The sequence below is a fragment of the Sarcophilus harrisii genome, chromosome 4 (genome assembly GCF_902635505.1).
Source record: "Sarcophilus harrisii chromosome 4, mSarHar1.11, whole genome shotgun sequence".
NCBI classification, from domain to species: Eukaryota; Metazoa; Chordata; class Mammalia; order Dasyuromorphia; family Dasyuridae; genus Sarcophilus; species Sarcophilus harrisii.
Window position 1 is genome coordinate 61,197,910 of NC_045429.1, and position 23,125 is coordinate 61,221,034.

General features: G+C 40.2%; 1 protein-coding gene across 1 annotated transcript; it reads left to right on the top strand.

Moving 5' to 3' along the window:
- The first annotated feature begins 634 nt into the window (after window positions 1-634).
- PRDX6 (peroxiredoxin 6) lies at window positions 635-21,652 on the top strand. The gene is made up of 5 exons (XM_031936912.1): window positions 635-839; window positions 15,912-16,068; window positions 17,958-18,104; window positions 19,234-19,380; window positions 20,556-21,652. The coding sequence occupies exons 1-5, from the start codon at window positions 745-747 to the stop codon at window positions 20,682-20,684; spliced, it is 675 nt and encodes a 224-aa protein (XP_031792772.1). The 5' UTR covers window positions 635-744; the 3' UTR covers window positions 20,685-21,652.
- Window positions 21,653-23,125: the final 1,473 nt, after the last annotated feature.

Here is a 23,125-nt window from a genome sequence, read left to right on the forward strand (position 1 = left end):
GCGGGTCTCGCCGACCTGAGGCAGGCCCGCCCTAAATGTGCAGCCTGGGGAGCGGGTCCTGGCCTTTCCCTTTCTGAAGCCTCTTCCGCCGTCCTTCTCAACGGGACTAGAGCTTTGCGGGGCCTCTGGCGCGGGCGGGGGCGCGGGGGCCAGCGCCGCAGAGAGCCTCGGATGCAAGGCAAAGGCGGACGGCCTAGCTTCGGGACCGAGTTAGCCGCCGCTAGGGAGACAACAATTATTCAGCAAAAAACAAGAATAACAAAAGTCTCAGCAGAATCGGGTCATTCACCAAACTGCCAGTTTCCGGCAGAATAAGAGTAAAAGGAGGATGAGGTGGGGGTAGGGCAGAGGCTTCAAAGCCAATTCCACCGCGGGGAGCGGGAGACTAATGCCCCGCCCCGCCCCGTCCCGCCCCTTCTTCCTGACTGGCTCCGGCAACGCCGTAGGCCCCGCCTACCCCCGCCCAGTCTCCCCGGCTCCGGCCCTTCTCCATCACTCTTTCCTGCCTTCGGCCCCGCCCCTCAGTCACGCCCCGCCCCCTTACCCGCCGCTTTTGCCGCGCGGTGTCAGCTCGAAAAGGCCCGGCCCCTTCTTTACGTCACGCCCCGCCCCGCCCCAGGCCCCGCCCTCGTTAGTTCCCCTTTTTCTGCAGCCCCGAGAGCGGCGGCCGGGCACGACGAGCGCCCACGTTGGCAGCGGCTCCTCCTTCTCCTCTCCTCCGGCCTCCTCCCGCTCCTCGCCGCCATGCCCGGAGGTCTGCTGCTCGGGGACGAGGTCCCCAACTTCGAGGCGGACACCACGGTCGGACGCATCCGTTTCCACGATTTTCTCGGAAACTCGTGAGTAAAGCTTTGCCCGGCGCGGTGGAGGGCACCCCCGGGGCCTGCTGCTCTGAGCTCACGGCATCGCGGGGACCCGGGAGTTACCCACGAGGACGGAGGGGTCATGGCCCGCTGCTGCGCTGATCCGCCCCCCTCACCTCCTGCCCGTGCTGTAGCCCCCCTAACCCTCAGTGTCCTCAACCACCTGCCTCCCTACCTCCTGCCCCAGCCCCGCTAACGCAGACCCCGCCTTATCTCCTCTCCCTGCTCCCCTCAGTGTCCCCCTCACCTCCTGCCCGTGCTGTAGCCCCCCTAACCCTCAATGTCCTTACCTCCTGCCCCAGCCCCTAACCGCAGACCCCGCCTTATCTCCTCTCCCTGCTCCCCTCAGTGTCCCCTCACCTCCTGCCCGTGCTGGCCCCCTAACCCTCAATGTCCTTACCTCCTGCCCCAGCCCCGCTAACGCAGACCCGCCTTATCTCCTCTCCTGCTCCCTCAGTGTCCCCCTCACCCTCCTGCCCGTGCTGAGCCCCCTAACCTCAATGTCCCTTACCTCCTGCCCCAGCCCCGCTAACCGCAGACCCCCTTATCTCCTCCCTGCTCCCCTCAGTGTCCCCCTCACCTCCTGCCCGTGCTGTAGCCCCCCTAACCCTCAATGTCCTTACCTCCTGCCCCAGCCCCGCTAACGCAGACCCCGCCTTATCTCCTCTCCCTGCTCCCCTCACTATCCCCTTAACTCCTGCCTTAACCTACCCCCCAGCTCTCTTGGCCCACCCCCTTTCCTTAGCACCATTACCTGCGCTCACCTATCTCCTACCCCCACCCATACTTACTTCCCTCCTGCTCCTTGGAGTTTGTTCCCTGCCTCAGCTTCCCATTCCCCCCCCTCCCCCCGCCCTTCTCTTAACTCAGTCCCACCTCTCCTACCGAGTTGTCTCCCATTCCTCTCCTCTCTCCTTAAAATCCCCGTCCCCTGTCTCTCTCTCCCCCCACCCCCGTCCCCTGCCCCTCCCCCGCCCACCCCCAGCTTCTGCCAGACCTGTGCATTCCTGGGTACCTGACGTTTGGGGGTAAATGGGGACTTATCCTCTCCTCCCGCCCACTTCTCCAAGACGCCTGAGGCCTTTTTGGCCGAGGAAGGGCATTGTTTTTTAAATACTTAAATTAGTGTATAGAAATTCCGGTGATGGTCGAGGGGGATGGGCTCCCTGACTTGCATTTTGAGTTCTGCTCCCCGCTCTCTGGAATTTGCTCTCTGTGGGGCGGTGAGCATTGCTGCCAGCCTTCCGGTATGTGATCCAATTCTGGGGTCATGTTATTGACCCTCCTGCTTAGTTTTCTTTCTTGAGTCTTTTCTCATCCAAATTAGGAAGGTTAGTACAAGGTGAAATCACCGCAGTCTAGTTTGTTGTTGCAAAATCTGGACACAATGTAAGTTTAAAAATCTTTAACTGACAAGAAGGCTGCGTAGGCCCTCTTTATCTAGATCTCCTCCATATCTGTCCCCTTGCACTGATTATAAAAAAATGCCTTTGTCCAGGATGTGGTTTGTTAGCAACTTCGAAACAGTTAAAGAATATATTTAGATTGTATCCTTTACCCTTAACTAAACACAAGAAGATGCTGTTCTTGCCTTGGTTACTTTCTAAGACTCTTCCATTTTTTTCCCTCAAGGGTAGGTGAGTTGTGTGGTCCTTAAAGCTTCTTGTCTAGAGCATCTAACTTAATCAACTTACATTTTCATAGAGGTAGCCAGTTGGTGCCATGGATACAGTTCTGTACTTGGAATCTAGAAGATCGGAATTTTCCTTTGGTATGCTCCCTCCATCTTGCATTCTAATTTAAGTAAGACCTGGTTCTCTCCTGATGGCACAGCCTCTCAGGCCACCCTTTCCAGCACCAGGTGTACTTTGCAACTAAAAAGGAAAAAGTTGGCTACTACTTGCTCCATATTTCAGCTTCCAGTTTCTTCCTCTATTACCATCACTCGATACTTTCTCTTTTTTTTTTTTTTTTTTTTTTGAGGTTCATTTAATCCTTATCTATCATCAAATCAGCTTCCAGGTTCTTCCTCTATTACCATCACTCAATACTTTTTTTTTTTTTTTGAGGTTCACTTAATCCTTATCTATCATCAAATCAAGAGTGTAGTAGTTCTTTATGGTCCAAGGATTTCCAGGATGCTTTTTTTCCTCAATGAACAGTCTTACTCCTCAACTTTTGCCATCTTCTATGGGAACTTCAACATATATATTATTTAGTTAAATAGCCTAACCTGCCAAGTCCTCTATTTCAAAACTTATTAAACTATGTGTGGGTCGCAACCCCACATGGAGTCACAAAATTAAGGTTTATTTTCAGTAAACTTTGATTTGCATGCCTATTTTATAGAACTATATGGCTAGGGTCATGTAAAAATTTGTCAGGTGAAAAGAAGTTGCAAGTGGATATATGTTCTACCGACTCAATTCTCCACCCCAGCACTAGTCACATCTTTGATCGTGCCTTCAACCTCAAATATTTCATATCTAGGAACATGATATATGAAATTGCATTATCTGTTACTCTTAGCTTTTCTCTGCATTGCAACTTCATACCTCCATCTTAACGATTACTTCTAAACATTCTCTGTTCAGTTCTTTTTCAAACCATCTGTACCCTAGCTACTTCACTTCCCTTCTTCTTTGACCCCTTGAGTCAATTCAACTGTGTACTCCTCTTAGTCCTTTATCCTTCTTATGTTTAATGATCTTGCCTTATCAAGTCTCAGCCTTGAAATGCCTTGAAATATACCCACCTTTGCAGGAGCAAAGATCATTTGAAAAAAAATATTGTAACGATGCTAAGTGGGTCTATTACATTTTGGGTACATGATCAAAACTGGGTTCTTACTATAACAAGATAAAAAAAATATCTTTTTTATACCTCTTACACTCATCCACAAACTATCTAAGCATAGAACCTTATCCAAGCTTTTACATCCTTTCTCAGACTTCCCACAGCTCATCCTCCCTAGAACTTTTCACAGAGCTTGGTCTTCTCCCCAAATTCTGTAGTGCTTTCTCTACTTAGTGGTATCTATCTCATCTGAAGAGCCCTTTGCTTTCTTTCACATGGACAAGTAATCCTGTTCCATCCCATCTTTCCCAGCAAATTACCCTCTACTCTCCACCTAAATAACCTTCAATCTTGACCCAAGTCTTGGCTGTTTCCCCACTACTACAAATATCCCCATATCTCTCCCACCCTTAGGAAATCCTCATTTCATTCAGTCATCCCCATTAATATCTCTCCTTTTTATGGCTTAACTTCTTGAGAAGCCATATATATTAGATGCATTTTCTTAAATTTTTCATTCTGGGTTCCAACCTCATTCAGTAAAAATACAGATTTACTGATGGTTATTTTAAATTGCCAGATCTAATGTCCTTTTAATCGTTTTGACCTTGTCAGTTACCCTCTTCTCCTTGGTATCCTTTTTTTCTTCTAGATTTTTGTGATTTATTTTCTACTGGTTCTCCTATCTGACTGTTCTCAGCCTCCTTTCCAGAAGCCTGGGGTATCCTCTAAGGGCCCCTGTTCTACATTATTTGACTTGATGATTTCAGTTTCCATGATTTCAATCTCTTTTATATAATTTATATTTATACATATTTATTATTGTCTAGCCCTAACCTTTTTGCTAACCTCCATCTCCAACTCATACACATTTTAAATTCAACATATCCAAGATTGAGCTCATTGTTTTCTCCCAAAACCCTTCTTTCTTGCTAACTTTGCCGTCAATTGTCCAGGATACCACCATCCTCCCCGCCATTCTAGACAATTGTGTGAACCTGCTGGTTTTTGTCTTTGTCCATTCTAATCACTTCCTCTGCTTAGCCTTCAAATTCTAAAAATACAAATCTATCATTTTTACACACATACACATTTTAACATGCCCCAGGATATTGATTCAGGATCAGCTATAAAACCCTCTGCTTGACTTTTAAATTCTTCTATAACCTGGGCTCTTCCATCTTTACAGTCCTACACCTTACCTCCCTCTACCCCCTCCAATCAGCTTACTCTGCAGTCCAGTGACAACCTGCTATTCCTCGAACAATATCCTTACCTCCCAACTCTAGGAGTTTTTGCTAAGTGCCCCTGTCCCTTGGTGGACCTCTGACCTCACTTTACCTTGGCTCCCTTCAAGTCTAGGCTAAAGCCTGGCATTGTACAAAAAGCGATTTCTACTCCTTAATCGTGGTGTCTTCCTTCTGCTACCATTCCCCATTTTATCCTGTAAATATCTTGTTTCTTTGTGGTTGTTGGCAGGTTTTCTCCCCCATTCAATTATGAGCTTGAGAGCTGGCATTGTTTTTTTGCTTTTTTATCCCCAACACATAGCACAATACTTGGCACATAGTGAGCACTTAATAGATGGTATTTGACTGAATCCAAATCCTGCCTCAGATACTTAGCTGTCTGATCCTGGCAGGATACTTTTGGTCCCATTTTCTTAATTGAAGATAACACCACCTACTTCATTCACAAGGTTGTGAAGATCAGAATGAGTTAAAATGTAAAGTACTATGTATGAGGGAAATTCTCTTTGAAGAGGCAGTGTAGCAGGTGGGATGGGACACCCAGCAGACCCTTTCCTCTGAGGAGGATCCTTTAACAGTTTATGTGATTAAGCAAGCCATTTCTTTTTTCCTCTTCATTCTTTTTAAAAATTTTTGAGTTCCTAAGTTTTCCCCAACTGAGAAGGCAGGCTTTCTTATGATGCCTGTTATCCATGTGAAGTCATGCAAAAATATATTTATTTTGTAGGTCAGTCACTTACTGTGGATCTTTTTTGCGCATCTGTAAAATGAGATGTTTGAATCAAATGACTTCTAGTACCTATCCCAGCTCTTAAGTCTAAGATGCTTGAGAAAGATTTCCTTCCACCACTTCATGAGTATTGTAGAGCCTACCTGCCGGTCAGGAAGTTGCTTGAACCTTAGTGTGGCCTGGAAATCTAAACCATTCCAAACCCAAGGGCTATCGTCCCACTTTGTAGAAGTGCCCCTTGTTCCAACATCCTCTTCCCATTCTCTTTAGCCACCACCATAGATTAACTCTTCTACACTTGTTGCCTGGTATGTGGGAATAGCCTTGTAATTTGTCTCCTGGCTTCCAGTCTAAACTTCTCCAGCTGCAAAATCTTTGTAGGGCCTAAATTCTCTGCCCCGTCCACTCTGCTGCTAAAAGGCTTCAGTGTTTGAAAATTCAGGAAAGGCTTTCCATGGGAGATGGCATCTGAGCTTTAAAGGATGATTAAGGTTTCTACAGACCCCAGTCAGGAGGGAGTACAGTCCAGGCATGGAGAGTTAGTGCCTTCTTTTCAGATTCCACGAATTGATCTCTTGTTTATTCCACCCATCCCCTCTCTATGTGCCTTACATTTAATGCTTTAATTGGATTTTAATTAGTCTGGTGCACACCTGAATGAATTCTTTTAGTCCAGTCTTTACAGGTGATGCTATATTGACCTTAATGATTAACTTCAATTGGTATTAATTTTATAGTGAAGCATAAATGTGGGCTGCCAGGGGATACTTATCAAGGTAATTAATACATATCATGGAAACAATGTGGCATGGTCCAAAAAGCACTGGACATGGAATTGGAAAGTCTAGATTGGAATTGTGACTATTTATTCCTTTTATGAACTTTAGATAAGTCTTCTCCTTTCTGGGCATCAGCTACAAAAGGAGGGAGTTATTAAATAAAATGATCCCAATTAAAATCCTTCCCAGCTATAATACTGTGAAATCACCTACCTGTGTCCATGTGTTTGAGGACACAGGGGAGTCTGTGGATGTAGGCAAATAAATAGCAGGATGATTTGGAAAACTCCCAAGACAGGCCGAGAACATTTATCCTTGCTCTGCTGTCCTCCCTTTATTTATTTGCCACACACCAGAGCTACTGATTGGGTTGAATCCAAGGAAGACTACAGTAAAAGGGGAGAAGGGAATGAATTTTGGTCCCACAAATGTCTTGTCTAAACTTTGCTAGACTTCTCTGGCTAATAGGTACCTTAATGAAGACAGGAAAACAGGTCACCCTATCCTCTGCTCACTATACAACACTTCATGAATGAATAAAAAGAAAAAAAACATTTGAAGTACTTGTTATGTGGGAAGCACTATAGGAGGCCACTGACCAGCCTTTTCTCCCCTTGATAACCAGGACTCCTTGCAAGAATTCTTGGTAACTAGGTATAGGATTAAGCACTAAAGTCCTGCATTTGAAATTAGGAAAAGCTAACTTTGAGTCATACCTTGTTCAGTCTTGTTCAGTCTCAATTTTCCTATCTGAAAATAGAGGTAATAGCCACATTATAGGATTATTGTAAAGATCAAATGAGACAATATGTAAGTTCAGTGAATAGAATGTTGGGCTTGGACTCTGGAAGATTTCCTGAGTTCAAAATATAGTATTGTCTGTCTGGGGCCAATCACTTAACACTCTTTTTGTCCCAGTTTCCTCATCTGAAAAGTGAGCTGGAGAAAGAAATATTTTTAAAAATAAAAAACAAAAACTCCAGTATCTCTGCCAAGAAAACCCTCAATGGGGTTACAAAGAAATAGATCTGATTGAAATGACTCGGCAGCGAAACAAAAGATGTGATAATATATATAAATTGATGTTGTAAAGAATTTTGCAAACTTAAAGCACACAATTTGTATGTATGTATTATTATTGTCTTCCGGGAAGCCTGTAGTGTTAGAACTAGGAACTGGTATGTTTTAAATGTAGATAAAATATTGCTGTACACAGGAGAAAAGTGATTATGGTTGAAATAATTTAATTCCCCTACTATAAGCTCTCATGCTTCAGCCTTTCACTTCTCCTCACTACAGTCTTTGTAAGCTTTAATCTTCCTTTAAAAGTCAGATGCCACCTCCCATGGAAAAGCTTTCCTAAATTTTCCTACAAGTTACTGCTTTCTCCCTCTTAATTCTATGTATTGATCTCTTGTTTGGTTTATTAATCTCGCTAGGTACCTTGCATTCAATACTTGGATTTTAATTAGCCTGGCACACCACTCTGATTCCTGTATTCTTGAATTCTTTCAGTCCAGTCTCTACAGATAAGATGTTCTTGATCTTAATGATTAACTTGGGTCAACATTCATTTTATAGTGAGCATAAATATGGGCTACCAGGGGATACTTATCAGAATAATACATATCATGGAGACAATGTAATGTCTACAGATCAGTGGGACCCTATGTCCCACTATCTGGATTGACAGATATTTCAAGACAGCTGATTAGGAATTTTTATTAATTGCATTAATGTTACCTAACCAAGTGCTAGTATATGGAGCCTTGATAATTGCCAGAGAGAGACTAATGGTAGGAGTTTCAGGCTCTATAGCTAATGAACTGGATACCTTATATGGGTATGTCTTGGGTCACATGTAGTTAGACATGCTACCCTACTTCTGAACACATCAGGTGTACAATCTTTGGCATTAAGGGGTGGAGGAGTTCCTTAAAGCTTACTGGATATTGGACTTTTGTGCTCAATCCCTTGGGTAAAATGCAAAGTAGATTTGATTTAAATAAATCACTAGTTAATATGTTGAATGAAAACCCGAGAGAGAGTTTGGGTGTAATTAGTAATTTATTAGGCTAGCTAATGATCAATATATTGTTGGTTAGTGATTTTTCTGAGACAAAACATGGAGAATCTGAATGTTTTAAATACCTTTGTAAAAGAGGATTCCCTGACAGGAAAAATCAACCTTGATTAGTATGCAATTAAAATGAGAGGGTGAGCTTAAAAGTCTTCAGTTCCTGATTATTCATAAGACTCAGCTACCTTCAGCAATAAGGAAATAAAAAAAAATCTGCATTTTATTTAATTATTAGTTATTAATATAATAGGAAAAATAATTTCTCTCACTAAGAAGACACCAATATTCTACAGGGTGTATTCTTGTTCTGTTGTTTGTCCCCATAACATTGGGGAGGCGATGCCATGACATGTAAGAGAATTGGATTTAAGTGAGGGAGAGCTATGCAAGGTCACCTGCCTCACTTTCCCCTCCGGAGCCAAACGGGCTCAATGGCCAGAGAGAACAGGATAACTGGAGATGGTCCTGTGGTGTAATTTTAGTATTTCACTGACTTGGAAATAAATAGTATTAAAACAAGAATTTTTTGTGGATTTTATTTTCAGCTGTACTTAAAAATAATTTTGTTTTATCAAGAGTCAGTTGTAATGATTTCCAAATGAAAAGTTCTATAGTTATTTGGAAAACACTCTCCTTTTATATCCAAATTAACTTTTTTGTTTCGAGTGTTGATTAAAATCTATTTCATGCATATTTTTGTTGTTTTAAATTTTACATGTTTTTTTTAATAAAATGCAAAATCTATGTAAAGTTAGGTTTCTTCAACATAGCTAATATTGCTCCTGTTGAATGCTTATGCAATATCATATACTCCAGTACCAGAGTTTTTAAAAAGAATTTAAATGACTACTTTAGCTAGAAAAGGTAGGAAACTTAAAATAATTAACAGTTATAAAATAAGCTCATGTTCCTGCTTCTTTGATTCCCAACTAATTTTCAAGTAGCGTAAATTAGTATAAACATTCTTGTGATATTCATAATAATATCTACCACATGAACAGAAGCCACTGCTATTCAAAAGAAAAACCTTTGGGAGCTCCATGACATTGGGCCTTATGATTGGGTGAAGAGACTGTTTATCCCTAAAAAATAGTTGTAGGAGCAGTGTGTATCATTCCAAATATATTGCTCCACATAATGCAGCATTTCCTCTATTTGAAAGGGCTTTTCCTCTCTTCTTACAATAGAATGCTGGGACACTGACTGGCCAGAATGTCTACATGGCTTCCCCTCCTTATCTCTGCCTCTGGATTTTTTCCCAGCTTCCTTCTTCTTCTACAAGCAGCCTTTCTTTTGCCCAACATTATCTGTAATAACAATGTAAACTGAATAAGCTATACTGTATATACTATAAAAAGTGGAAACACTAACTATTGGCATACTGTTTTTCCATTGGACTGAGAATTCCTGAAGAACCGGACTGCCTTTTACCTTTCTTTTTGTATACTCAGTGTCTGATGCAGGAACACATAGGCTCTCACTAAATTCCTATTGACTGACTGAAACTGCTGCTCCCCTTCTCTAATCCTTGGGGTTGATAGTAGAGAGGCTAGCATGGAATGTTTTCACGGGGTTACTGTGGAAAGTAATTTGAGCTTGTTTATTTTCTTCCCTTCTTTGTTATATCCAGTGATTTTAAAGTTACCCTTCTGCAGATGGTTTGTGTTTGCTTAAAACTTTTTTTTGGGTAAAAATACAGTCGAATTGGGTGTAATTCTGTTTGTAGAATTTTTTTTTTTTTTTACTTTATCCTATCATCCAAAGCATTTTTGTGGGAAATGTGATTCAGCATATCTTAACTTATTTTCTGTAATGCTGATTATTACTTGTGGTGATAGAGACAGTAGTTTTTCTGTTGCTGGTCTGGAATGGAAAGACTTTTTTTCCTTGTTCTTCCTTTAAAAAAAAAGTTCAGTTGCTTATTTGAAAAGAAGGAAGAAATGCTGGGGTTAATGGAGAAAATAGCTTCATTGTAAACTAGGTTAGAATGTCTTGGGGGAGGGGGAAAGGAGCCTGTCCACTAGGGTGGGTGGAAAAGAGCCAGTGACTGGGTGAAATTGTGTAACAGTTTACAAACAGTTCCTTAATGTGATTCAGCAAAATATTCTCCATTCTATCACCCAGTTTTAACAGCAGCCATTCTTCCTTCAATTCAGGGCAGGTTTAACTGAATTTAACTGAGCTTAGCAGGAGGCCTTACCTCTGAAGACTCCCAAGTTCTCTGGGACCTACTCCGAGTTTCTTTGTCCTTAGAAGGCGCCCAATCCTGGTCCTAACGGAGCACTTTTCCCCTTGTTCTCTTAATGAGTTGCTATGTTGAAAATGATTTTTTCTTTGCATTAAAAAAAAATTATCCTGATAATACCTTTTCTCCTTGATAACTTGGCAGTATTTGGATATGATCACTCTCTTAAGTTCTTCTTTCTTGGTTCTCCTTTTGTGTCTGGCTGCTGCTTTTTCCTTTGCTGGTTCCTCATTCAGGTCCTTTCTACCGTCTGCATTCCAGCTTGCACTGTATTCTCTCCCAGTAATTTCATCATCTCCTATAGGTTCAGTGATAACAACATCCTGCCTCTTCAACTCTAGTCCAACACCAACTGCTTATTGGACTTTTCCAAAGGCATGCCTCTTAGGAGTTTGAATAGGTTAAAAAAAAAAAATACTCCCTACATCTTCCCTTATCTTGCCTATTTCAGAAGGGTACCACCATCTTCCCAGTCACCTCTGTATAATCTCAAGAGTTATAGCAATATCTATTAGAACTAGAAGGGATTGTATAGGCCAGAAGTCCAAATCCCTAGTTTTACAGGTAAGAAAACCAAGACCCAGAGAAGTCCAGTGGCTTAAATCACAGTAGATCACTAGGAATAGGAAGAAATTGAAACCAGGCTAGCTTGAGTCCAGCTCCTGTGTTTCATAACTCCTTGTTCCATCTGCTGCCAAGGCTTTCTCAATTCTTTGTGGTGTATCTATCACTTCCATTTCTTTCTCTGAACTTGGGGCTGACAACCTACCTAGTTCACATCCTTCTTATTTAATTTCTGTTTACAAAGTAGTTTCCTTGACTCTAGTTTTTCCCTCTCTACCATCATCAATAAATCTAAGAGAGATAGTCCTAGCTGTATGACCCTGGGCAAGTCACTTAACCCTAAAAAAAAAAATCCCAAAAACTAAATGACTACAGTTCTTTTCTTTTTCTTAATATGATTTTATTTTTCCAAATACATGAAAAGATAGTTCTATATTTTTCCCTCTCTGCCCTCCTCCCCAAGACAGCAAGCAATCCAATATAGGTTAAATCTGTGTAATTCTTCCAAACATATTTCCATATTTGTCACGTTGCAAAAAAAAAAATCAGAATACAAATCTTTTCTTTAAATATTTTTACAAAGAGCTAAAAAGGAAATAAATTTATTAAAGTAATTGTAAAAGTCTTTTTTAAACAAATTCACAAACCCCTGCTGTATAATAAAATACCAACTCCACTGTTGAACATTTTAAGCTTTTGGCAGCCCTCACATCTGACAGTATCAAAGGCCTTGATCAGCTCTACAAAGGTTGTTTACAGACCTCTATTCTGCTCCTGGCATTTTTCCTGGAGTTGATGAGGAGTAAACACCATATCGACTATTCTTCAGCTCCTTCTGAAGTCACATTGGTTCTCAAGTAGATGACCTTTTTCCAGCTTATTAGGGTCAAGTCTACTAAGAAGGACTCTGGCAAGAATCTTGACAGCATTGACTAAAGAGAGAAGACCCCCTGTGATTGTCTCAGGACAATCTATTCCCTTCATCTTTATAAAGATGGACAATGGAGGCATCCTTAACCTCCTCTTGCCATATAATGTGGAAAATTTCAGTCACCTTTTGTATGAGCAATGGACTCCCTTATAAATCTCAGCTGGAATAGAATCAGTATCCAGTATAGGGACTGATTGATTTGAACTTGACGTCAATATCTTCAGCATTGATTGATGATGGTCTGTTGAGAACATCATGAAAGTTGTTCAGTCTGTCTCTCCAGGACCATGTTCTTAATCAGTGTGACAGCATCAACACTGAGTAGTTGAGATGAACACTGAGGTCCTTTCTAGAACTAAACTGCCCAGCATTCCAACTCTATTGCAGAGAGCAGAACTCTGTTAGGCTGGGCACATTGTTCAAATGACAAAAAGACCATTTTATGAGGGACTTTAATACTGTCAGTCATGAAGGCTTATGGAAAGTTATGTTAAAATTTGGTTCGAGATGTTCATCAACATAGTATGTCTATTTCATGATACCATGTTTGTCCGGGTTCTGGACAATGGACAGTGCTCTCTTGCTTTCTCAGTCACCAGTGGAGTGATAAACATGGAATCAAGGCCAGCTATCATAAAATGGTAAATTTCTCAGCCAAAACTAAAGTGGAGGGTGTGTTGGTACATTTTTTTTTTTGTTTGCAGATGATTGTGCATTCAATGCAGCCTTTGAAACTGAGTTGATTCTATATCACATGTAAAATCACATCACATCAAAATGAGTATTTTGGCCTAACAATTAACACCAAGAAAACTCTTTAAGTCTTCCCATCAGTCAATACCTCACCATCCATATATGGAACCATAAGTTATAGCAAATGGTGAAGTTTTGAATGCTGTGGATAAGTTCATTTACCTTGGCAGTACAGTATGCTTTCCAGTACATTGGTAAGAAGATTGACACATGCATTGTTGGGGAGGTTTCAAAGGAAAGTGTAGAAGAGAAAAAGTTATTAGGCTGACCAAACTGAAGGTCTGTAGAACTGTTGTGTTGACTTCATTGTAGAATGCCTGTGAATCCTGGACAGAGTACCTGCACCATGACAGAAAACTGAATCTTTCCTTTTGAATTGCCTCCTTTGTACCTTCAACTTTATATATAGTTTGCATTTAAATAGTTATTTACATATCATTTCCCCCATTAATACATGAATGTTTTAAGGACTGAGACTATTTTTGTTTTGTTTTGTTTTTTATACCAGCTTGGCTAGTGTTAAGTGCTTTTGAGAGGATTGTTGACTGACTCTGTGTATAGAAAATAAATAGGGTGCTTGAGAGTGGCTGGAAAAGAGGGTCTTTTACCCATCTGAGGGGATAAGGAAAGGCTTCTTGTATACTAAGAGGTGGCATAGAAACTGGCATTGGAAGGAAACAAAACTCTTAAAAGAGAGGTGGAAGTGAATTGGGAGTGTGGACCAGGCATATTCAAAAGTCCAGAGATGGGAGAATGTGGAATGAGGGCATTAAGAAGTTTATTTTATCTAGACTGTAGAATGTGTAAACAAGAGTAATATATAATGTTGGAAAGGTGGTTTGGTGGCAGGTTGGGAGAGGCTGTAAAAGCTAAACAAGGAGCTTATATTTGAACAAACACTAGAGAGAAGAGGGGAATAACAGTCAGACCTGCATTGAAATCATTTTGGCTACTGTGTGGACAAGTGTAACCAAGAGAATTGATTAAACTTATTATAGTAGGTAGTAAGAAGGCCAGAATGAGGAAGGTGGCCAAGTGAATAGAGACAAGGGGGAATGAATGTGAAAATACTGTGGAGGTAGAAATTACAGGGTTGGCAGCTGGCTGGTTATGTGGAATGAAGGAGAGGAAAGTTAGGAAGCTGTAAAAGGAGAGGAAGCATAATAGTACCTACCGAATTGGAGGTGTTTGGAAGCAGGATGAGTTGGGGTTAAAGTTTTAAACATAGTTTAATTTGCCTTTGGAACATATACATCAGGAGATGTGTAACTGTTACCCGAGAGAGGCACCAGATCTGTGATTCTTCTACATAAATAGATGGTAATTCAAACTATAGGAATTGGTAAAATCATTGCGTAAGAATGTAGAGGGGAAAAGGCTCTGGGCAGAACCTGGGGATAAACTGTTGTGGATGACTGGAAGGGGGAACCAGCAAAGTGGTGGGGATAAAGGAAAGATATGTAGAGTTGGGCTATAAGCCTTAGACATCTACTACTTGGGGCCTCCTTCCTGTTTTATCTTTCAAGATTATATAACTTTTTTTTCCATGTGTGCAATAGAACATTGTCACTAAGTAGGGCGTTAAGAATTGGGTCTTAAGAGTTTGCTTTTTAATTGGGTTTGTTTACTGCATTCCCAGGGAGGGAGAATAGCTAAACAAATATTGATGTTCTCCTTAATCTGAACAGCACTACTCAGGCAGTTAACCTAGCTATTGAAACCCTAAGCATTAATGAAAACAGATTTTTTTTTTTCTCTTTGTGTAATCCCTATCTGGTGAGAAAGAAAAGCAAGAAAATCCAAACTGAAACTACTGGTTTTCATGTCTCATGTCAAGAGGTAGTATTGCTATTGGGTTTTTGAATAAGATAAAGTGTGAGATTTATATAAGAAGCATTAAAAATTTGACGTTTCAGATGGACCATAATGCCAAAGTATCAGCATTGCTTTGTATATGAACAAACTTGTAGAAAACATCTGGTCTGTTTGTGACCAGCCATGTAGGAATTTGAATTAAGGCACATTGGGACATCTGACTTGTATCTGAATATCACCTTCTTCTGTGACAGTTTATGGTCTAAAAAGGTAAAAAACTATGAAAAGGAAGGATTGGAGCTGCATGCTCATATTTGGCAATGACTCTCTATGCTAACTTAGCATCTTGCTCAGAAAGCAGCTAGCTAAGATTACTCTGAAGGGAGAAACTTTCTTAAGCAAAGATCCTTGTACACATAATTCAGTCTTATTACTATAATTGTTATAAAGGACCCATTAAGGTTACCTAATCTTAGGATCTAGAGATAGACAGGACACTTTTAGAAATCATCTAATGATTCAGCTCCTGTGAAGCCAGTAAGTAGTTGCGATATCATTGTTGTTTCTTAGTTGTGTCCAATTCTGTGACCCCTTGTGGGATTTCCTTGGCAAAAATATTGGCATGATTTGCCATTTCCTTCTCCAGCTCATTTTACAGATGGCAAACCTGAGGCAAAAGGGTGAAGGGATTTGCCCAGGGTCACACAGCTAGAACGTATCTGAGGCTGGATAAGTTTTCCTGCCTTCAGGCCAAACATTATCCTCTGCTCAGTTGAATCTTCATTTTTTTGATGAGGAAATAGAGATTTAGGAAGTTTTAAATGATTTGTGTGTCAGAAGCAGGATTTGGACTCTTTTTCCTGTTGCATAACTGCTGCCTCCTGGATTTCCCCTCTTGGTCAAGATAAGTAGAAAAGCTTAAGCTTAATGTAATGGAAGAAAAGCTCTATGCCAAAATAGTGAAACTAGATGTTTCTTGATGAGCATCCAAATAGCATTAATCTCATACTTTGGATTAGGAAGTAAACATGTAAATCTTTGAAACCTGGACTTTTCATCCCATCTTGGATTCAGTTTCCTCAGATACTGTGTTTGTTTATTCCAGTTGGGGCATTCTCTTCTCCCACCCTCGAGATTTTACTCCGGTGTGCACAACAGAGCTGGGCCGTGCTGTAAAGCTTGCCCCAGAATTTGCCAAGAGAGATGTTAAGATGATCGCTCTTTCTATTGACTCTGTCCAAGACCATCTAGCCTGGAGTAAGGTACAGTACCATGAGTTTGGGCTTAAATATCACATTGATTGTATGTGTCTTATGGTTTCCTAATTTCAAAACTGATAAACCCATAAGGAAACCTCAAAGATTCTCATCTTTTGTACTATCTTTACAAGGTTTATAAGTGATAACCAGAGATAAATGAAGTAAGACTTCAGAGAATTTTAATACCTACTTAAGAGAATTTTAAAAGCAAATTGAACATTGATATGACATTTAAAATGTGATACTTATTTATTACAGTAGGCTTAAAGAGGAATTTGCTTAGAAATACTTTAGTCTCAAGTATATTCAATAAAGGTAAACTGAGGTACATACTCTGAACAAAATCAGTTGATTCATATTGACTTGTATAACTGTACACAGTAAGGCCAGTGAGACATGGGAGACTCTTTATTGACACATGAGACAAGGGGGTTCTTGGTAATTCTAGAACATTACAATTGGCTCTATTAAGAAAAGTAAGCTGGCATTTAGTTGAGGCTAATCACATCCCTCTCTGACAAGTAAGGAATTGATTGTTTTCGTGGGGAGCCATCTGTCTCTAAGAGCCTCTGAAGTATGTTGAGAGTGTGGTGGGATGGGGAAGAGGAATGATGGTCAGACTTTTAAGAAAGTCAACTTGACAGCTGAGTGAAGAGCCAAGATTTGTTATGGGTCCCTAAGGTAAGATGTGCTTTCTTTGCAACCACTGGTCAAATTGGTACCATTCTCAACTGAAATGACACAATAAGTAGCTTGCCCATCCATAGTTACAGTTTCTGAAGCCAGTGTATGGCCCACTTTTCCTGACTTAAAGCACAGAAATGGTTTTTTCTATGCTGTAGTATCTTGTGCAAAGTAAATAGGATTAGTGTGTAAGTAAGGTATAAAGTACTATGAGAATTCAGGAGAAGGGAAGGATCAGGGAATGATTTAAGGACTCCAGAGTCTCAAAGTCGAGATAAGGCCTGAAAACATTTCCATTCTAGAAAATAGGTCAGTTCACACTAAACGCTGAGTAGTAGGGCTGTGAATTGGGCCAACAATTCTGGAAAGCCATCTGTAAGCACCCATTATGTCCTAAGCACTGAGGATTACAAAGACAAAAGGAAGTCTCATGAACCCTCATGGTTCCAGCATAATTTTAAAGAAGATAGGAAGGCACTAACATCTTGGGGAATTAGTTATGCTTTTAAAAAAAGGCGAGGACTAACCTGTCCCTGCCCTTTGACCCACCACTAGATATATTCCCCAAGGTCAAAGATAAGGGAGATCCATAGAAAACAAGATATCCTTAGTACATTTTGTGGGGGCAGTCAGCAGGCACTTAGTAAGTTCCTACTATGTGCCATCAAAGGACTGGAAAATAAGTAGGTGATGAAACAGTGGATTTTATAAATGTAGTTTTACCATACCATACTATATCATAAGAAATGAAAAATATGAAGAGTTAAAATAAAAACCACAAAAAGACTTCTACGAACTAGTACAACATAAAGTAAACAGAACCAGAAGAATCATACATGTGCTAATCAGGGAATTGTAGGTGAGGTCCTACGTGCCATCAGAAGCAGTTTGTGCATCCATCAGTTTTTGATTTAACGTAATTCCTTGTCACAAAAGAAGGCTTATAGTTAGGAGTAAATGGTCTTTCTGGGAAAAATTTGGAAATGAAAGTGACGAGCAAAGTAGCAACAAACCAGAAAGAAAGATTAAGGTAGAAATTGGACCTGCTTAACTGGTGACCAGGGTTAGAGTTGTTCCTGTACCCACCCTTTAGGAGTCTTGATTCTTAATTCAAGGAAAAAAGTCGTTTTAACTTGTTAAAAAGGGTTTAACTCTTTAGATAATCCAAAGGACATGGCTGATTTACATTCTTGTTTTTCCTCCTTCAGGATATCAATGCTTACAACGGAGATGAACCCAAAGAGACCCTGCCTTTCCCCATCATTGACGATCACAAACGGGACCTCGCCATCATGCTGGGCATGTTAGACCCAGATGAACGGGATTCGCAGGGCATGCCTGTGACAGCTCGTGCGGTGAGCTTCCTGTCCCACCCTCGTGTTCACAAGCATTCCTCTATGGGGCTGTCTTCTTGCCTTCTTTCACTTTGATTTCAGGGTAATAGTATTTTTAGTAGCATCAAATAAAAACTTCAGAGGTTAGTTAGCTATCTTCTCTTTCAGCTTTTGTATTCCTATTAATCTGAATACTTGGGTGTCAGTGGGGAGGGCCTGTAGTAGGAATTCTCACTCAACAAACTTTTAATCCAGGAGTACAAAGACAAAAATGAAAAAGTTCCTTCCCTTGAGGAGCTAGTATTCCTGTGGAATAAAACATGTAAATTGGTCAGTCAATGTGTATTTATTAAGAGTGAGTAGATAAAGAAAAAGGCAACTGGTGTCGCAATAAATATAATGCCCAAGTCAGGAAGGATCCAAGTTTGAATCCCAGTCCCCTTTTCTGAATCTATCAAATGAGAGATGAGACTCAGTGGCTTCCAAAGTTCCTTTGAGCTCTAAATCTGTTTCTATCTATACATGATTTTCGGGAAAGTATGCTGCCACACAGTAAGAGAACTTATCTACAGCATTTAAAATTTCATTATTTGCTGTTAACTGATGATTCCATATGTGGATGGTGTGGTGCTAGATGTTGGAGCACCTGTGTTTTCTTGATGTTAATTGTTTGGATAAAATTATCACAAGCAGCAGAGAATCAATTCACACTTTGTTGCATCTCAGCTTCAGAGGGTGCATTGAGTGCACAATCATCTGCAAACAAAAACTCATGCTCCAACACTCCTTCCCCTTTAGTTCTGGCTTGTAACCTTTTCAAGCTGAAAAGGGAAGGAAATACCTAACCAACTAGGGAGAATCAGGAAGGATATTCCATCTACTCAAAATGAGATGACTTGTGGTCAGGGCAGGTCTATGCAGTTATATACTTTTTTTGCTGAGGCAGTTGGGGTTAAGTGACTTGCCCAGGGTCACACAGCTAGGAAGTGTTAAATGTCTGAGGTTGCATTTGAACTCCAGTCTTTCTGACTTCAGGGTTGGTGCTCTATCCACTGCACCACCTAACTGCCCCTATACACCTATATAATAATATATAAATTATATATCCTAAATAAAAGAAGTATACTTTACACTTTTCTGTGTTTTGCAGGTATTTTTTTTTGGCCCTGATAAGAAGTTAAAGCTGTCCATCCTCTACCCAGCAACTACTGGAAGGAACTTTGACGAGATTCTCCGGGTGATCGATTCCCTTCAATTGACAGCATACAAGAAGGTTGCTACTCCTGTGGACTGGAAAGTAAGGCTTATGAACTCTCCCTCAGTACCTGCCTATCCAAATGGAATAAGACCTAATGTAAATCAAAATGCCTGAAAGAGGAGAATCTAATGTGTAGTAGTAAATAGAGAGCAGGCTTTGGAGTCGATAAGACTGTGTTCAAGGCCCTCCTCTGACCCATATTAACTCTTATCCCCTGGACAAACCCTTTGAAAAGTCCAGTGGGCTTGAAAATCAGTTGATGGGAAATTTCTGCCTGGGAGTTCCCTACTCAGAAAAGAGGCAGGGAGAGAGAGGGAGATATCTATAGATAGTTATGTATGGCCATTTTATCTATGTTTTTTTATATTAATATAAATAGATACATCCCTTAATTCCTGATTCCAGACTCTTTATATCCAGGGTCAGTCTTTTCCAGAAACACATTTCTCATTGCTAAACATTCCCACCATGAACTTGGATATTTCAGAAACTTGATGAACACTGTATTTCCTAAGATTTTTTAAAAAGATAGGTAATTGACTATGATTATGTCTTTTACATAAGAAAAAAGTATGTATTTATACAAATACTGTTAAGCTGGGAAGGACCTCAAACACCACGTAGTCCAGCTACATCCCTTTACTGTTAAAGGAAATGGGACATACACACCCAAGAGACCAGGCAATTTATCCAAGATCCTGGGGGTCTAATCACCAGAGGCAGGATTGGGAACCTACTTAGCCTTGATCTGTGTAGTGAGTCCAAAAATTGGAAGATCTGATTCTTAATTTTTTCTATGTGTTCTTGGAAAATTTATTTTTACGATCTCAAATATGTTAAATTTTATTCTATGTGCTTTAGATTCTGTTCAGATAGGGGCACCATCCTTATAACAAAAGTTTCCCTTTGAAGAAAATCATAATTTACATCAACAAAGTAAGGATGATGAGACAAAACAGTTTTTCCTTTGACCCATTTTAAAGTGCTTAGGGAATGTTGGAGAGGTATTAAAGGCTCAATAGATCCTTATATACTGCCTCCGTGTGTGGTGTGCTGTGCTTCAGACTAGGGATACAAGAGCATGTAGTAATGCTTTGATTTTACATAAGGAGCTTACATTTTCTGTAGTCTTTCACTACAAAATTTAATAAATTACTGACGAATTTGACAGGGATCACCTAGGCATCACAGTATTAAAACTTATTTTTTTCCAGAATGGAGAAAGTGTCATGGTTATTCCAACTATTTCTGAAGATGAGGCTAAGGACCTGTTTCCAAAGGGTGTCTTCACCAAAGAGCTTCCTTCAGGCAAGAAGTACCTACGGTATACCCCTCAGCCATAGGTTACCTCCAGCAACCGGATGCTGGGGCTGGCTGGGGCTCCCTTGAAGATCTCCACCAGAAGGAATGCCAGCCTGCCAATCATGTCTTCCTACAGCAATTGATTTAAACATCTTGGGGTGATGAGAGTCAAGAGTCTTGGCACTGCTCTACTAATGGCTTGTTAAATGAAAATGGCACTAGTCACCCGTGATTCCTCCCCTTGTGCCTTTACCAGCATTTCATTTGGGTCATTGAACTCCTGTGGGGTTCTGCTGGCTATCTCTGGGACAGCACTGTTTGGGACTTAAATCCTTGTGAAATCTGTTGCAATCTCTGTCATCAGCCAACCAGTATTGTTGGCATTTGAGAAAGGGCTACTTGGAAGCATCCCCAGAGTAGCACTTCTTTAACTGGCCTAATAGACAAATCATTTCTTTTTCTAATTATTCACTTAAGGGAGGAGACAATTTAGAACATCTAGTTTTGAGCTTCACGAAACTCCCTAATTTTATGACCAACAACTTTAATAATAATAAAGGTGTTTCAAATTAGTGGGGTTTTTTTCCCCTCAGATGTTGAGTGTTCCAACTACAGTTAGGAAAAATGTGGAGATTTTAACTTTCCAGCAGATTATAGGGAATTAGATTACAACCTTAAAATATTTTATTAGATTAGGCAAAAGAAAGAGCTTTCTAATTATGTTTACAGGATGTAGTTGAGACTACAGAGAAGCTGTATGATGCCTGCTAGTGATGTGTAGAATGGTGAAGGGCCATAATTATCGGTGCCTTTTTAAACAAGTCATGTATCTGGACATGGAAAACTGCTCTTGAATGTTCATAATAAGATAAAAGCATGCATACTAGAGTGAAAGGAAGGGATGGAGATACTATTTCTTTTACTTCAAAATGTTTCTGCCGTGGAATAGTTTTCTGTTTAATGAATTTTGCCTTTAGGGGAGCCACAAATAAAAGCTTTTTGAAACTAGGTCATGTAAGTCTCTTCATTTGAACATGTATGTCACTTTTAGCATCTGATGTTAATCTTCACCTGGAATAGTTCCATTTATTACTGATACTGTATAAACTCAAATTTCTGGGGGGAAAAAGCTTTGTTGCCAATATTCTATGTGCATTTAAGTATTTAGATCAGTGATCAAAAATGATCATCTTCAGGGGCAGCTAGGTAGTGCAGCAGATAGAACACCAGCCCCGAAGTCAGGAGGACCTGAGTCCAAATCTGGCCTCAGACACTTACCCTTCCTAGCTGTGTGACCCTGGGCAAGTCACTTAACCCCTCAGCCACCCAAAAAAAAAAAATTGATCATTTTCAGTTCTGTGTCCTCTTGGATTTTAACAATGTGCAGGCTCTGAATCAAAAACAGACAGACAGTTAAGCAACCTCTAGTTGGGGATATTTGGGGTTAGAAAAAGTATGGTACAGCACGATTAATGCTTTGTTATAATTTTACTTGTTCTCTGCAACACACTTATGATGACACAAGTCAGCTATTTGCTATTGCCTTTGTAAAACCAAGGGGACTTGCCCCATGTCAGGACTTGACTGGGTCTTAGGACCACCCTACTGAATTTTAAATCATTTCTTAAATTGTAATCAGCCTTTTTTCTGACACTTCGGAAAAAAGTTTTAGAAAATTTGATAGATTTGGGCACATGAAAAACCCCTTTAATTGGCTATGTACGGGAATGGAAAATAACATTTCTTTAAAAATGAATTTAATAAAATTCATGTTAGTGGCATCATTTTTAAGTTTCATAAAAATCTTTGGATTTAAAAAAATACAAATTGGAATTCATTTTAAAGAGTAAAGATGCTGGTTCTCTCCAGTCCCACCCATATAAAAGTTAGTGCAAAATAAGAAATAAGAATAAAAATATATACAAGTATATCAGTCTTTTTTATTTAAAAAGAATATTAAAATGGAGTATATAGTTTGTTTTTGAAAAGCAAGGAAAAGTAAAAGGATAAAGTGATTGGTGGTTGCCTTCGAAGCATGAGAAAGCCCTGTTAGAGACATTATGTCTGAAGCTTACAACCAGGGAGAAACTTAATTCTTCATGATTTTCATACCTTGACAGCGCCTTTCAGGAAGCAGAGTATTCCTTTGAATAGAGCTATTTTGTGATAACATGAACTGTAAGTTCATGAATACGTCACCCAAGATTAGAAACCTAGAGAGCAAAGTTAAACCTGGAGATGATAAATGCACATGGGATGAACATAGCACACCAGAGTCCAGTTCCCCCATCACCAGGTTGGTAAACCTTAGGAGTCATCAGTAATTTTCTCCTCAGTTTTTGGACCTTAAAAGTAAATAAAGGTACTGGTTGCCATGTTTATATCTTATCTTCTTAGAAGGAACATTGATTCTTCAGTGTTCTTGGACCATTAGCCACTTACATAAATATGCTAAAATGGAAAAATCACTTGCTGCATTTGA

Excerpts from the sequence above, each read along its gene's own strand:
- PRDX6 (XM_031936912.1), top strand. The coding sequence starts at position 745 with ATGCCCGGAGGTCTGCTGCTCGGGGACGAGGTCCCCAACTTCGAGGCG. Across the intron at positions 840-15,911 it reads CACGATTTTCTCGGAAACTC|TTGGGGCATTCTCTTCTCCC; the intron begins GTGAGTAAAGCT and ends TGTTTATTCCAG. Across the intron at positions 18,105-19,233 it reads TGCCTGTGACAGCTCGTGCG|GTATTTTTTTTTGGCCCTGA; the intron begins GTGAGCTTCCTG and ends TGTGTTTTGCAG.